The 12,861-nt window shown below is 51.2% G+C and overlaps 1 protein-coding gene across 1 annotated transcript in view; it reads right to left on the reverse strand.

Moving 5' to 3' along the window:
- The window catches only part of ctnna2 (catenin (cadherin-associated protein), alpha 2), a 289,592-nt gene that overhangs the window by 264,565 nt on the left and 12,166 nt on the right, over positions 1-12,861 (reverse strand). Inside the window, exon 2 of the mRNA XM_018735926.2 lies at positions 9,057-9,163. Within this exon, the coding sequence (XP_018591442.1) occupies positions 9,057-9,158 (102 nt within the window). The 5' untranslated portion in view covers positions 9,159-9,163. The remainder of the gene's footprint in view (positions 1-9,056; positions 9,164-12,861) is intronic.

Below are 12,861 nucleotides of genomic sequence, written 5' to 3' on the forward strand. Positions count from 1 at the left end.
TCCATCAGTGAACACGACGATCACTTAGAGGAAGATTGCGTTTGCCTGCAGCTACCAGATGCACTGGTGGAGCAAGAGCTAAAGCCGCTAAGCATCCAGAGGACCTCTCATCAAGTCACCCTTCGTCACGCTGTGAGAGGGTAGATAAGGAATCGCACCCTCAACCAACCCCCCTCCTCCCCACTCTGTAGTTAGACTTGCTGGGAGATGGAAACTGCTCCAAGAAACGGGATTAGAGAGGGCGGCTGGGAGAAAAATCCACTCAGATGTCTCAGGAGACACGTGTTCTCCAAGCACTCAGATGTACCGCTTGACCCAGCAGAGTAATCTCATCCACAGAACGCATGTTGACGGCTCTGGGGTCTCTGAAATCGCCCAACCGGGATCACAGGCTGGCTGCAACTGTCTGCTTTTGCATGCCTTAGGACACGGCAAACTGGATCCCGACTACCCTACATTCCTTCATTCGACTTCTAATTATCCTGTTATGTAGATATGTCTGCTGAAACAAGTCAAAATTACTGTACAACAAGGTCCCTCCAAGGACTTGAACCAGAAACCAGAAGACTGACAAGGCCAGGTGACCACAGCAAACCTGCTGTGGCTCCACATTGGAGAGTCACCCTTTCGGTGATCTCAAGCTCTACGGGGGTATAGCAATGAGTTGGACTGACCACACCTTGCTCTCACAGGAGAGAGCCCCAAATACTTGATCCTGTTAAATGGACAGACAGGAAGCCTGCTGAGAAAAATTCTAACGATTCAACCATCATCCTGCGGTTGATGTGGTTTGCAAGTGTAAAAGAGCCTTTCCCTTAAGGTCCAAGAACCACCAAGCAGCACACAATGGTGCCTCAGTCCAAGCCCTGACACACATGTTCCAGGTCTGGTTCCAGGGTGAACGTCGGGTCAACACTCTAGCATCGCTTCATATGTAATCGTGATGAGGGAATCAGCCGTGGTGCATCACATCATGTCAAGGCATTTTGCCTTTGGGGGTCCCAGAAAGCCTGATTCAAAGCCCACCTCACTCAAGTGAAACCAAGCATGGTTGTGGACAACAAAAATCCTTCAGAGCCCCATCTGTCTGGCCGATGGCTGTTCAAGGCTATTTTAATGACCAATGTCAAAAAGGACACAACAGTGTCAACACAGCAGTTCAGTCCATGTCAGTGGTGTTCTGAGAACCAGCATTCAGCTTCTGTATGACAAAGGAACATGAGTAAGAGCACAGCTGAAGGCTAGATTCAAGCACCCAAGGCTTAGACTCATTCAAAAAGGCTGGGATGTCTCTAGTTGCCTCTCATTCTCCTCCGAACTTTGGATCCATCAAGGGACCGAAAGACAAGAGGCTCACACCTCATCATCCCTCTATTGAATAGGAAGACCTTTTTGATGAAAATAGCTAAATTCCACTTAATTCGGGACAACATCTCCATAAACTTAGTGCCACCTCTCTTTCAGTGATGTTTTCACAGCGCAATCAAACACAAGAGTTGGAAAAACTCATTTCAACCCTTTTGGGATGGTTAAGCACGGCTCCTTCGACACGTCACTGCCTTTCCAGAGAGCGGCCAAACCAATGCGGTCTGAGATACAGGGAGGCTACAGAGTGAGGCAGGGAAGATGAGCACTGCATCAAACATCTCAACGCTGACATACAGTCAACGGAATCAGGCCACCCCAAGCCCTGTCCGTTATTACCGAATTCGGCAGCCGGCACCCTCGGATCTGCGCCACAATTCACAAGGAGGGTAAAAACCTGTCCTTCAAGGATCAGAATGGACTATCAGGACAACAAACATATCTGATATGACAACTTGTAGAAAATGACAGCTATAATCTCTCGATCGCAGTCCAATGAAAAGCTCCAATTAAAGTCCATACAAAAGAAGTGCATGAATAAAACCAATGAATAAGCGTCTCAACACGTATATCATTCAATTAATCACTTAAAATTAAAACAGAAAAACGAGCAGCGGCAAACGGAGTGGTTAGAGCCACCGTCTTTGGACTCAGAGGACAAAAGTTCAAATCCCACATCCTGCTGTAGCACACCTACTAACATTAGCAGGTGTTCTCACATTGAACTAGCCCTTTAGTCTTCAACACTGAAACGCTTGGATTTTTTGGCTTTTCCCACAATCCTCGGCTGTGGAAGCTGGCGAAGACGTCAATGTGCATGGCGGTAAGGCTTTCCGCAGCTGCCATCCCAACAGCACCCGCTGCCAAGCGTTTTGTTCTGCGTTCGACTAATTTGCCGAAGCCCCTCCGGTCCCCGGCACACTCGACACTCGTGAAAGTAAACGGTTCGGATCTTAAATCGCTCAAAAAGGGAAATTGCAATGACTGCAGATAAAAACTTTATCATCGCAGAGAAAATTAACGGGCACCGTTAGTCGCTATTGCTTCGCTGCCGTTCTGCAATTAAGACGAGGCGTAATCAATTATTTTTTCCCCCTCCTCTTTCTATTGTCGTTGTCAATCTATTTCAGTGAAAAAATAAATAACTACAGAAGGATGACATCATCCAAACATGGCGCAGTAACAGCCCAAGCGCACAGCGAGTCAGAGCCCAGCCCCCCCATCCAACAAAGAGAAAACTAAGGAAATGTCAACAAAACGGCCACGTTTGTATCCCAAGAGAAAGGATACAGTCGCACCAGCAGGTGGCGTGGTGGTTACAGCCATTGCGCTGGGAGAGCAAAGTCTCAGGATGGAATACCTCCTTCTACTACTGTACCCTTGATCAAAGTACTTACCCTCAGCTGATACAGTAACAAGACTCAGTTGTATAAATAAGTAAATTACTGCAGAGCTGAAAATTGCCCTGCTCTGTAAATGCGTAAATCAATGTAAATAGTGTGCAAACATCACATTGCAAGTCAAGTTGGACAAAACTGTCAGCTAAATTAATTATATAAATTCAGTCTCAGAATGGCTGTTTGAGCAAAAACAGCAAACTTGAGAAAACTATTTGGGTGTAAATGAGAGTAAGTGTCAAACGGGAAGTTTAATAAAAAATCGATCGTCTTCAGCCACGGTTTTGACCCCACCCCGGTGACCTGAGGTGCCCCAGGAAGCCGTCGATACTCCATCGAGCGAGTCTTCGCAAACAACTGGTCATCACAATCATGTCACGGGTCGCATTAGCTGTCCTTCCCACAATCCTTAGCAGCGCAATCCCTGGCAGGACTCTGGTTTTCTATCAAACGGTGTTGTCCTGTTGCGCGGTGCTGGCGTAACGGGACCAGCAGGCCATAAGAGCACATCCTACAAGGCAGCAGGGTTGGGATGCCAAAGCAAAATGGAACCTTCTAGAAAGCGCGGTGTTTCTGGAAGCAGATGCACCCCTTTGCAGAGGAAGAGAAAAGGTCAAACGTCCGACGATACAATGCAATACGGCAATAAACCACATGCGCCCCTTTTGACTGAAAATGGGAAATCATGTCATGAACTTGTAGGCCTATAAAGAACAGACAAGTGCGACCTCAACAGTCCCTGACCTTTTCACGGTTGGAAATGGAATCGAGTCCCATCGCGGTGTCACAATCCGCAGACGGTCCGGCGTTTGTGCTCGAATCGGTGGCCGGCAGGACGGCTCCGCCGAAGACCACAAACATCTCCAAGTCCAAGAAACTGCCCTCGGGGAGTTCCACCAGGCAGCCTACAAACTTCAGCTATTAGATCCAAGCCTCATCTTGCCACTCATAATGTATCCCAAGATTCCCAGCAAAACAAGTGGAAAGGCAAAATGTTTCCAGGAGGAAACAGGCTCTAACCATAAAACGACATTTTTCTCCAAAGCGATTTACAATACAGCTACTTCCAATTGATGGATAAGTACACGATCAAGGTTACTGCAGTGTGGGGGGGCATTTTGATCGGAAATCAGAAAGTCACGTTGGGTGTGAAGTCAACGGTGAAGAGTGCAATAAGGAAACGGGATATGGCACCACGAGCGCAAAAAAGTGCCGCAACGGGGGGACCAGGCGGTGTAACGTTTATAGCAGTCACCTCCTGCTGTACCCTTAATCAAGGTACTTACCCCAGGGTAATGCAGTAAAAATTACCCAGCTGTATAAATGGGTAAATTCCTGTAAGCAGCCTACTTTACAAGCCTCACATTATAAGTTGCCTTAGAGAAAAGTGTGAGAAATTAAATATCATCATCATCATCATCATCATTATTGTTCTTATGTCTTTGAACATATCGTAGTCCAGCTCATCCTTGTTATATTCAGTACTTCCAAATTACACACACTAATCACAGGAGGGGCCCCCACTTAAAAAAGATTTAATCCAAAATTATTGCAGCTATCAGGTGTCTTAGTGGTTAGGGACCTGGGTGTGCAAGCTGAAGGTTTTTGGTTCAAATCCCACTCCTGCCTCAAGACCCTTGTAGTCACCTTGGAGACTGAAGTGAGACAAATGAATAATATTTAGAAGCGTAACGAATGTCGGGTGAAGAGTGAAGCATGGGAGTATTACTGAGGAATGGAGATCATGACGATCAGAGAGGACCCTGGTCCTCGGCTGCATGTGCGCGTGCGCGCACACACACTCACACACGGAGCTCGGCACACATGACAACCGCAGAGGGCTTCAGAGTGAGAGAAGAAAAACGGTCAGGAAGGCAGCGCGCCCATATCGACGGCACCTTTCAAAGAGGATCAAATGTACGGTCGACCGCTGCTTAACCAGCCTAAATCTGCCCGTGAAGCGCGACCGTTAATAATACAGGGGCTTCTCAAAACACCGATTAGTAGACTGACAGATGAAACCTTGTCCAACGCACCGTCATAAATCACAAGTTTGTCTCCCCTCCCCCCCGCCAATATTTTCAGTGGGTGGACACGAGAACGTTACACGTTAAAGAGGTCAGCAGAGGGTTCTTGCATTTTAAAACACACACCCTGAGAGTCAGACCCCCCCGACTTCTCTTACAGGATGACACCTGGATACATATTAGTGAAAAACAACCAACCGACAGCAATCAATAACACGATTCATAAGCACGTGTCCTCCATAAAAAGTGGGCATTTCAACAGGAAAATTGGGAGCTATGGCAACTAGATATTTGTTTACTGTAATTAGCTGTGTGTATCAGGGAGCTATGGTAACCAGGGGCAGGTGTTTGTGCGTGTTGGTGTCAACCCCTCACATAGCCCAAGGTAAAATCTGTGGTAGAGGACTGCAGGAATGGTACTATTTTATATGTAAACATTATATATTCCATCAGCTGACACTTTTCTCCCAAGAGACTTATAACATGAAGCCACTTACCAGGATTTACCAATTTATACTGCTAATGAATGAAACACTTTGGCTGCTTAACAAGTTCGGTGTAATCTATACAGTGTGATCAAGTTTACTGGGGTGGGGGGGGGGGGGGGGGGGGAACTTGTGGAGGAAGCTTCCGCCCCCAAGAACTGGGATGCGAACCTAAAACCTCCTGATCCATAGTCAGACACAGTATCCACTATGGCACTGGTTCTGCGGCTCAGTCCCAAAGCAGGTAGGCAGTAGGTGCTATAGTGGGTAGAGTCATGCCCTTTGCATTCAGAACGACACAGGTTCAAATCCCTCCTCAGAAATGTAGCACCACTGAGCAAGGTGCTTACCCTAAATTGATACCGTAAAAATGACCCTGCTATATAAATGGACAAATAAAAGAGAATGCCATTCTACACAGCTGTGAATGTTCTAGAGCCCTGGGAGCTCTGCGTGTGTGTGTGGTTCAGCTCAAGCAACCCTAACCCCCCCTCTGAGACCGCCTCCGTGATACAGGATTTGTTTCACTCCAGCGAACAGCCGTCCCCAGTGGTGCCACAGCCTCTTCTGTTGCTACGCGGGTGGGGTTGGGGGCCACGGGGTTCGGACCCTTGCTCGCAGGGATTGAGGGCGTGACTGGCGGGGGCCGGAGGGACAAGACCGAACCACGCGGACGGGTCTCCATGACATCCCGTGTCCCTTGTGCGCGTCGAGAGCACCGAGTCGTAGAAAACCGACAGGCGGAAAACCAAGCGTCCCAATACTGGAGCTCCTCTCTGTCTCTCTCACACACACACACACACACACACACACACACACACACACACACACACACACAAAATAGGTTGTTTGCATATCCTTTGTGTCTGCAGATGGACAGGCCTCCTCCATGGGGCCACCGGTGCTACAATCCACCAATGCACTTTGGGAGAGCTACCACCGCATCGTTGCCGGAGAGTGGGAATCGAACCCCTGACTGCAGCAGTAGTGGTGTGTAGCACGCCGAGGCGGCCCGGGGAGGGGGCGGAGACACGGGCAAAGCAGCCACAGCTGGGGCTGATTTCACTCCCTATTTCTTCCCCGGTGCCCAGCAGTAGACAGAAGAGACCGAGGAGGAGAACGAGGCGAATCCGAACCCGATCCCCGAGACGACGGCCGCGTCCCGACCGACCCGACTCTCCCGGCCCCGCCGACCGGCACGAAACCTCTCCCTACCTGTTCCCCGGTCCCCCTTTCCCATCTCCTTCCTTCTCCCCTGTCTAAGGGCAAATACAAGCCCACAGCAACGGGCGACTGCATCTCCTGTCTCGTCTCTTACATTGCGCCTTTTCATTTTCTCACTGTTAGGGACTCACGATTTCACACTTCCACATTCATGGAAGGAATTGGTTTAAGTTCGTCGCTACAGGCCCAGCAGGTGGCGCAGCGGTCAGGGCTGGGGCCACGTTGTCAGAAGGTCCTTGGATCAAATCCCGGCTCCTGCTATAGAACCTTGATCAAACTCATTTGTGCAGCTACATATTACATTTCAAGCTCCATAAGCTCTTGTGCAGCAGGAGGCGCGGTGGGTTGATCAAGGTATTTACCCCGAATTGATAATCCAGGAGGTTCAATACATCCGGAAACCTGAGCGGGAAGGGTTCCCGAACCCACCGCGCATCGCACCTGCAGGAAAGAGCGGAGTCGTCGCTCACCGAGGACTTGCTAAAAGCTCTTCGAGCACCAACGGGAAGTTGAGCGGAACATGACGAGCACCTGCAGCATCTGCACCCGAACCCCCTTCCCGTCTCCTCGACGCACTGCGAATGAGAAGCCGATGACCCCGGGTCATCGCCGAACGCCGAGCTGAGCCGAACGGCGGTCCGTTAGCGCGTTCGTTGCGTGGTGGGGTCACCTCGAGGGTCTCAGAGCTCCGCCTACCAGGCAACTGGCCAATTAATCATCCTTTCAGAGAGAAGGTGTGGGAGGAGGACTAAGGACCCTGAGGACATACTGTATGTACTGAAAAAATACGTCAGCTCCACTGCAGCAGGTAAGGGTCTACCGGGGGTTCCATCGCCACCCCCCACCCCGGTCCCCGCTGCCCCGCCTTTGCCCCCAGCTGCTATGTGGCGTATCAGCAGGAAATCCCAAATGTCACCCCTGTAAATGTCACCTTTTACCACCCCCACCCCCCCAAACCCCACCCCGCCCCCATCAGGGATACTGACATTTACTTTCCTCAGCGCGGCACAATTTGCAGCCGTAGTAAACAAACAGGCCCACTGTCAACACAACACAACACGAGGAGAGAAACAATGCAATTACTGTCTATTTACCCTCTCAGCAACACAGCGGCTTTTTTTTTTTTTTTTTTTAACTGTTTAAACCCCAGCCTGGATGTGAACCCACATACAGCTGTCATATTTACAGTTCCTTAACCAGTCTGCCCCTAGTGGTATGTTAGACTTACAAAGGACAGAACGAGTGGGTTCAACGTAGCATTGAGGAAGACTTCCAAAACTGATATCTCTCTCTCACGCGCTCACACACACACAGAACGTAGCACCCCCCCCCCCCCCCCGAGGGCAGCATCCTCACCGGCAGACACTGTAGCGGAAGTTTAATTCCCTCCTGTTTGACTGCAGATTGACCAAAGGGGCTGAGAAATGACTTTCTCGTTGGCCCCGAAATGGACCCTCTCATTAATCGGATCCTGGAGCAACGGATCAGGTGGGGTGAGGGTCAGGGTGGGGGGGGTGGTGAACGGAGTCCCGATTCACGATCCCACAACAGCCAAAGGTCCGATTAATCTAAAGCGCAGCGGCTGAGGGTCTCCGTTAATCTGATTTCTGAGCGGCTCTGGGGATGACAGCTGATGCTGATTCCGGCGAGATGCTGAGGATCACGCTGAGAGGTCATGGGGGGGGCGGTCACCAAAGCTGATAGCACCAGTATCCATCATGTGTGTTGACTCGCTTCTTAAGCTCCAGCAAAGTGGTAACCATGATGATGACTGCATCAACACATTTTGGAAAAGGTCATTGTGAAGCAATGTGACCTTGACTCCAGATTGAATCTAAAACCACTGACCGGTCCAATCTGGAACCGCTCACCCTCATCAGCACCCATGATGCCGGTTCAGCTGAAGATCTGCGGGTACCATTGGTCCGCTCACCAGCCTCGCCTACTTTCCACTTCCCCGCCCAGAGTGCTCGGGCGCGGGCTGTCTGACCTGGGTGTTACGACCTCTGACGGCGTCCATCATCCCTGGTGGGCAAGACCGACTTTGGACAAGTGCTCTCCGGGCTCGTCTTCGGGGCCCACAGCATCCGTTGCTGCCAAACTGTTCCTGACTCCATATGACATGTTACAGGCACTGTGATCATTCAGTGATGAGGTGGAGACCTTTCTAGAAAAGCCGCATAGTACTTGCAACTCTATGAATCTTTCAAATTTTGAGTCTGGACATGTGAGCCTAGCTAACCAATCAGAGCCAAGAGAAACACCCAATCAGACACGGTGAAATTGTAAAACCTGAACGGATGCCAACTGTCACAGTACAAGTGACCAATCAGAGTGGGATTGCAGCTGCGGAACTGACCAATCAGACTGTGGAATTGCGACGGATGAACTGACCAATCGGAGACAAGAGAACTAAACCAATCAGACGCGGTGAAATTATGAAACCTGGACAAACCCCAACTGTTACAGCACAAGTGACTAATCGGAGTGGGATTATAAACGTGGAACTGACCAATCGGAGGCGGCGTATTTGCGGCAGTGACCAATCAGAGTCCTACCTGTGTGACCAAGGGCTCCAGAAGTCTCTCGACGGTCAGGGTTCGAATCTCAAGGCTCTTGGGGTCCCATTTGAGAAGGATGGGAGACGTTGCGGTCGTCATGGTTCCTGCAAGAAGAGACGGACAAGGGACACGGATGAAGGAAGGCCCTCGCGGGGCGGCAGTGGGGCGCAGCGCGTCACGAAACCCATCTCTTATTTTTATGTTTCCCACAGTCTTAAAAGTGGCACTTCAAGCCCCATAAAGAGTTTAAAAGAGGGATTAGAACACATTAAACTTAATGGAGAGCGTTAAAGGAGCTGCTTTATAGCGGCGTCGAGCGATGGAACGGCACGTTTGTTTTCCGAGACCGGAGGACAAAAACGGGAGTGTCAGCAGGCGGCGAGTCAAATGCCTGGGGAGAGCCCTGCAGGAGGGTCATGCGAGGACAGCGAACCTGTCCACACCTTTCCGATGGGGAGTCGTCCCCATGTGGGATAACACAGGGGGAAATCACTGAAAATTCTCTCCAAAAGTCACCCAAATGGATGGTCACAAGTGGCTCCAGCAAGATTGGGAGGAATCATGTACTGGATGCTCTTTCCGAAATAATCAATCAATAAATGAAAAATCTTAATGTTACAGTGAAATTTTTACCATATCAATTCAGGGTAGCTACCTGATCGAGGGTACGATAGCTGAAGGTGGGATTTAAACTCAGGTCTCGACTCGACAGCTTTAACCATAACGCCACCTGTAGCCACCCCGCCCGTGGGTCTCCACTAACAACCCCCGCCCCCCCAACCCCAGTTAATGTCTTCCGCATCCTGTCTGGGGAGGTTGACCCCGTGTGACCTCGCACCCCTGCCAGGCTATCACCCTGGAGGCAAGCTGTCACTCCGGCTGCCTCCATAGACCGACTCCCCGACTCTAGCCAGTAATGACTGAATACATTCACTTTGTGGGGGGTTGGGGGGGGGGGGGGCAGTGACTTACCATATGCGACACCCACGGAATAATAAATCTCTGCAGCAGAAGCCAGCGTATTGTTCCGACCGTTCGATGTCCAGGTCCGTCCCAGGACACAATACACTGGCGCTTCATATTACGAGAAATACAAAGAGACGTTTTTGAATTTCAGTTCCAAAATGTAGTTCTTTTAATGGCATTTTCCTCACTAACCCATTTTCTAAAATTTCAGTTCTTCCCGAGCAAACGTGACTCGCGTTCACTCACCCAACCGAAGCGCGCGCGCACACACACGCACACACAGTCAACAACCGCCTGTCCAGAGCGGGGTCGCAGCAAACCGGAGCCTGACCCAACAACACAGGGCGCAGAGCCAGAGGGGGGAGGGGACACACCCCGGAAGGGACTCCAGTCCACCGCGAGGCACCGCAAGCAGGACTCGAACCCCAGACCCACGGCAGAGAAGGGCCCGGCCAAACCCGCCGCCACCCCCCCCCCCCCCCCCCCAACCAACGCATTGCATTAAAAAATGATGCCAAGAGAATACGAGTGTGTACCCAACCGCCTTAATTCAACTCACTTCCACAGTGTTTCCAGTGTTCGACTAGTGCCCCTGGGTGCTGCCGATCCGTCGCAAGCCGTTTATGGGACGGACCAGTTACCCAACGGAAGCGAACGTGGGTTTGTGGAGATAACTATTTAAAAATTGCAAATTAAATTTCATTTTAACGTAGCTTGAAGTTAATAATATTAATATAAAAAGTCTTAAATGGAGGGAAAAAAATTTTGAAGTCGAATCTTTGAAGGTTTTTACAGGACTGTGAATAAATTGAGGGACGTCTATTTAGGGTCTTTTATATTGGGGGGGTGACATTGGAATTACAAACAGGCTTCCAGTCCTGGCTGTGTTTGCAAGGTGAAGAGAAGGTGCGTTTTCTGTTTAGTCAGTCAATCAATAGATTGATAGATTCATTACTGACAAAAATTAGATAAATAATTAAAATATCGATTAGTTAACTGATTGATTAAAAACTCTACCTGCTTCTGTGGCGATGCTCCGCCAATAGAACGGACGAGCACTGTCTTATGTCACCCAGTTCGGGCCGCGAACATAAACGGAGAGTCCATGTGACTTCTGACCGCCGTACGGTTGAGCGCTTCTGCATGGGATGGAGGGGAAGGAGCGGCTGAGGGCAGCACGCACACACACACACACACACACACACACACACCAACCGCAACAGCTGGAAACAGCAGCTCTTCGTTGCATTTATTTCTCTAACTGACAAATTTCCTCCAAAGGAACTCAACAATTTACCCCGTTACACAACACGGTCATTTTCACCGCAGCAATGCAGCGCAAGCGCCTCGATCGAGGGATGGGATTCGAACCTGTACCCTCCGCGTGTGCGGCTGAAGCGCTAACCGCCACACCAGCGGCTACCATCAAAAAATGACGGCTATTCATCGTTTAACTGTAAATTCTCGATAAGCCTCAGTCGAGGTGCTCAAGAAGCGCCGTTGCTGTGGTAAACGCAGGAATTCCGGTATTCACGGTAAAACTATGATTTCCGAGCTCTTTCTGACCCACCTCACACTTCCTCCGTCGTTCGGGGACTCCGGACCCCTGAGAACCCGCCTCCGTGCGGCCGATCTAACGGCGGCGGGGACGGCAGCGATGCGCGGGGGCTGCGTATTCCCATTTGGGAGACCCACTCGGGGGGGGGGGAGGTGTCTTGGAACCACTTCAAACACGTCAACAAAAGAAGCGGAAACAGACTAGATCGTCCTGGGCGAGATCCTCGGCGCAGGACCCTCGAGCCAGACGGCGCGGCGGCTCGGCTGAGGGTGACCGATAAGGCCTCTCGGAACACAGCTCGGTCACACTCGGTACGCACGCGCAAGCCGCCGTGAAACGAGATGAATCGCACGGCGGAGCTCCAACGTGAGCGAAAGTGGCGAAGCGGGTGACACCAACAGCACAGCGATCAAAGAGCCCGTAGGAGAGGAGCGCCACCACGGATCGAGGGGCCAGACCTGCATCCGTGCCGGTAACCCGGAGAGGATCCGTGTGTCGCGAACCACACGCACGCTGGGCGGTTCTGAAAGAGGGACGTAAATCAAAGCGAGGAAGGAAAGAAAGGGTTTTCCGGAAGGTGATAGACCAAGCGTGGGATCGGAGCCCACCTCCCGCCCGGGAGGATGATGTCACCCTGCTGCAGGTAACCTGTCCGACACGCTCCCCCCCACCTCCCCGTCCCGGCCCGGCCCGAGCAGAGGGTTAACCCCGCTGGGCTCCTAATGGACTCGCAGATCAATGGACCGCAGGCCATCAGCAGGACCAGGCTCCCGTCGGAAAACAAAACCAGGTCCTCTTATCAAGCCGCTCCGCTTTCATCTCGCTTGTTTCCCTCCCCACCCACCGCTCCATCCATGGTGCTGCTGATGGCGCCAGTTTTTTTTTTTCTCTCCTTTCTTTTTTTCAACCATGCCTCTGGACACAATTTCCGTTCAATCTGCCCAGGCGGCCGCATCGGCGGTCGATCTGCGAGACGGGCAGCCCGTGTCGCGCGCGAGACCGGGCGGCGGTCCGGCGGGCGGCGTGGCGGCGGCGCTCCCGACTACGCACGCGTTGTCCGCTTATCCGACGGTTTCCTCCGAAGCCATCTTCCATTCCTCCTCATAGGCGTTTATACATGCGCGCTTCCCGCAGAGCATCTCGGGTTGCCTGCCCGTCCTCTACGGAAGCGCTCCTGTTCGGGTTTGAATGGAACAAGATGTAAAAACACAATAAAGAACGTGGCCCCGTGGGTAGCGCCGGCACCTCACAGCACCTAGCCTGCATGACTGGATGTGG

Source organism: Scleropages formosus, chromosome 16 (assembly GCF_900964775.1).
Source record: "Scleropages formosus chromosome 16, fSclFor1.1, whole genome shotgun sequence".
Taxonomy (NCBI): domain Eukaryota; kingdom Metazoa; phylum Chordata; class Actinopteri; order Osteoglossiformes; family Osteoglossidae; genus Scleropages; species Scleropages formosus.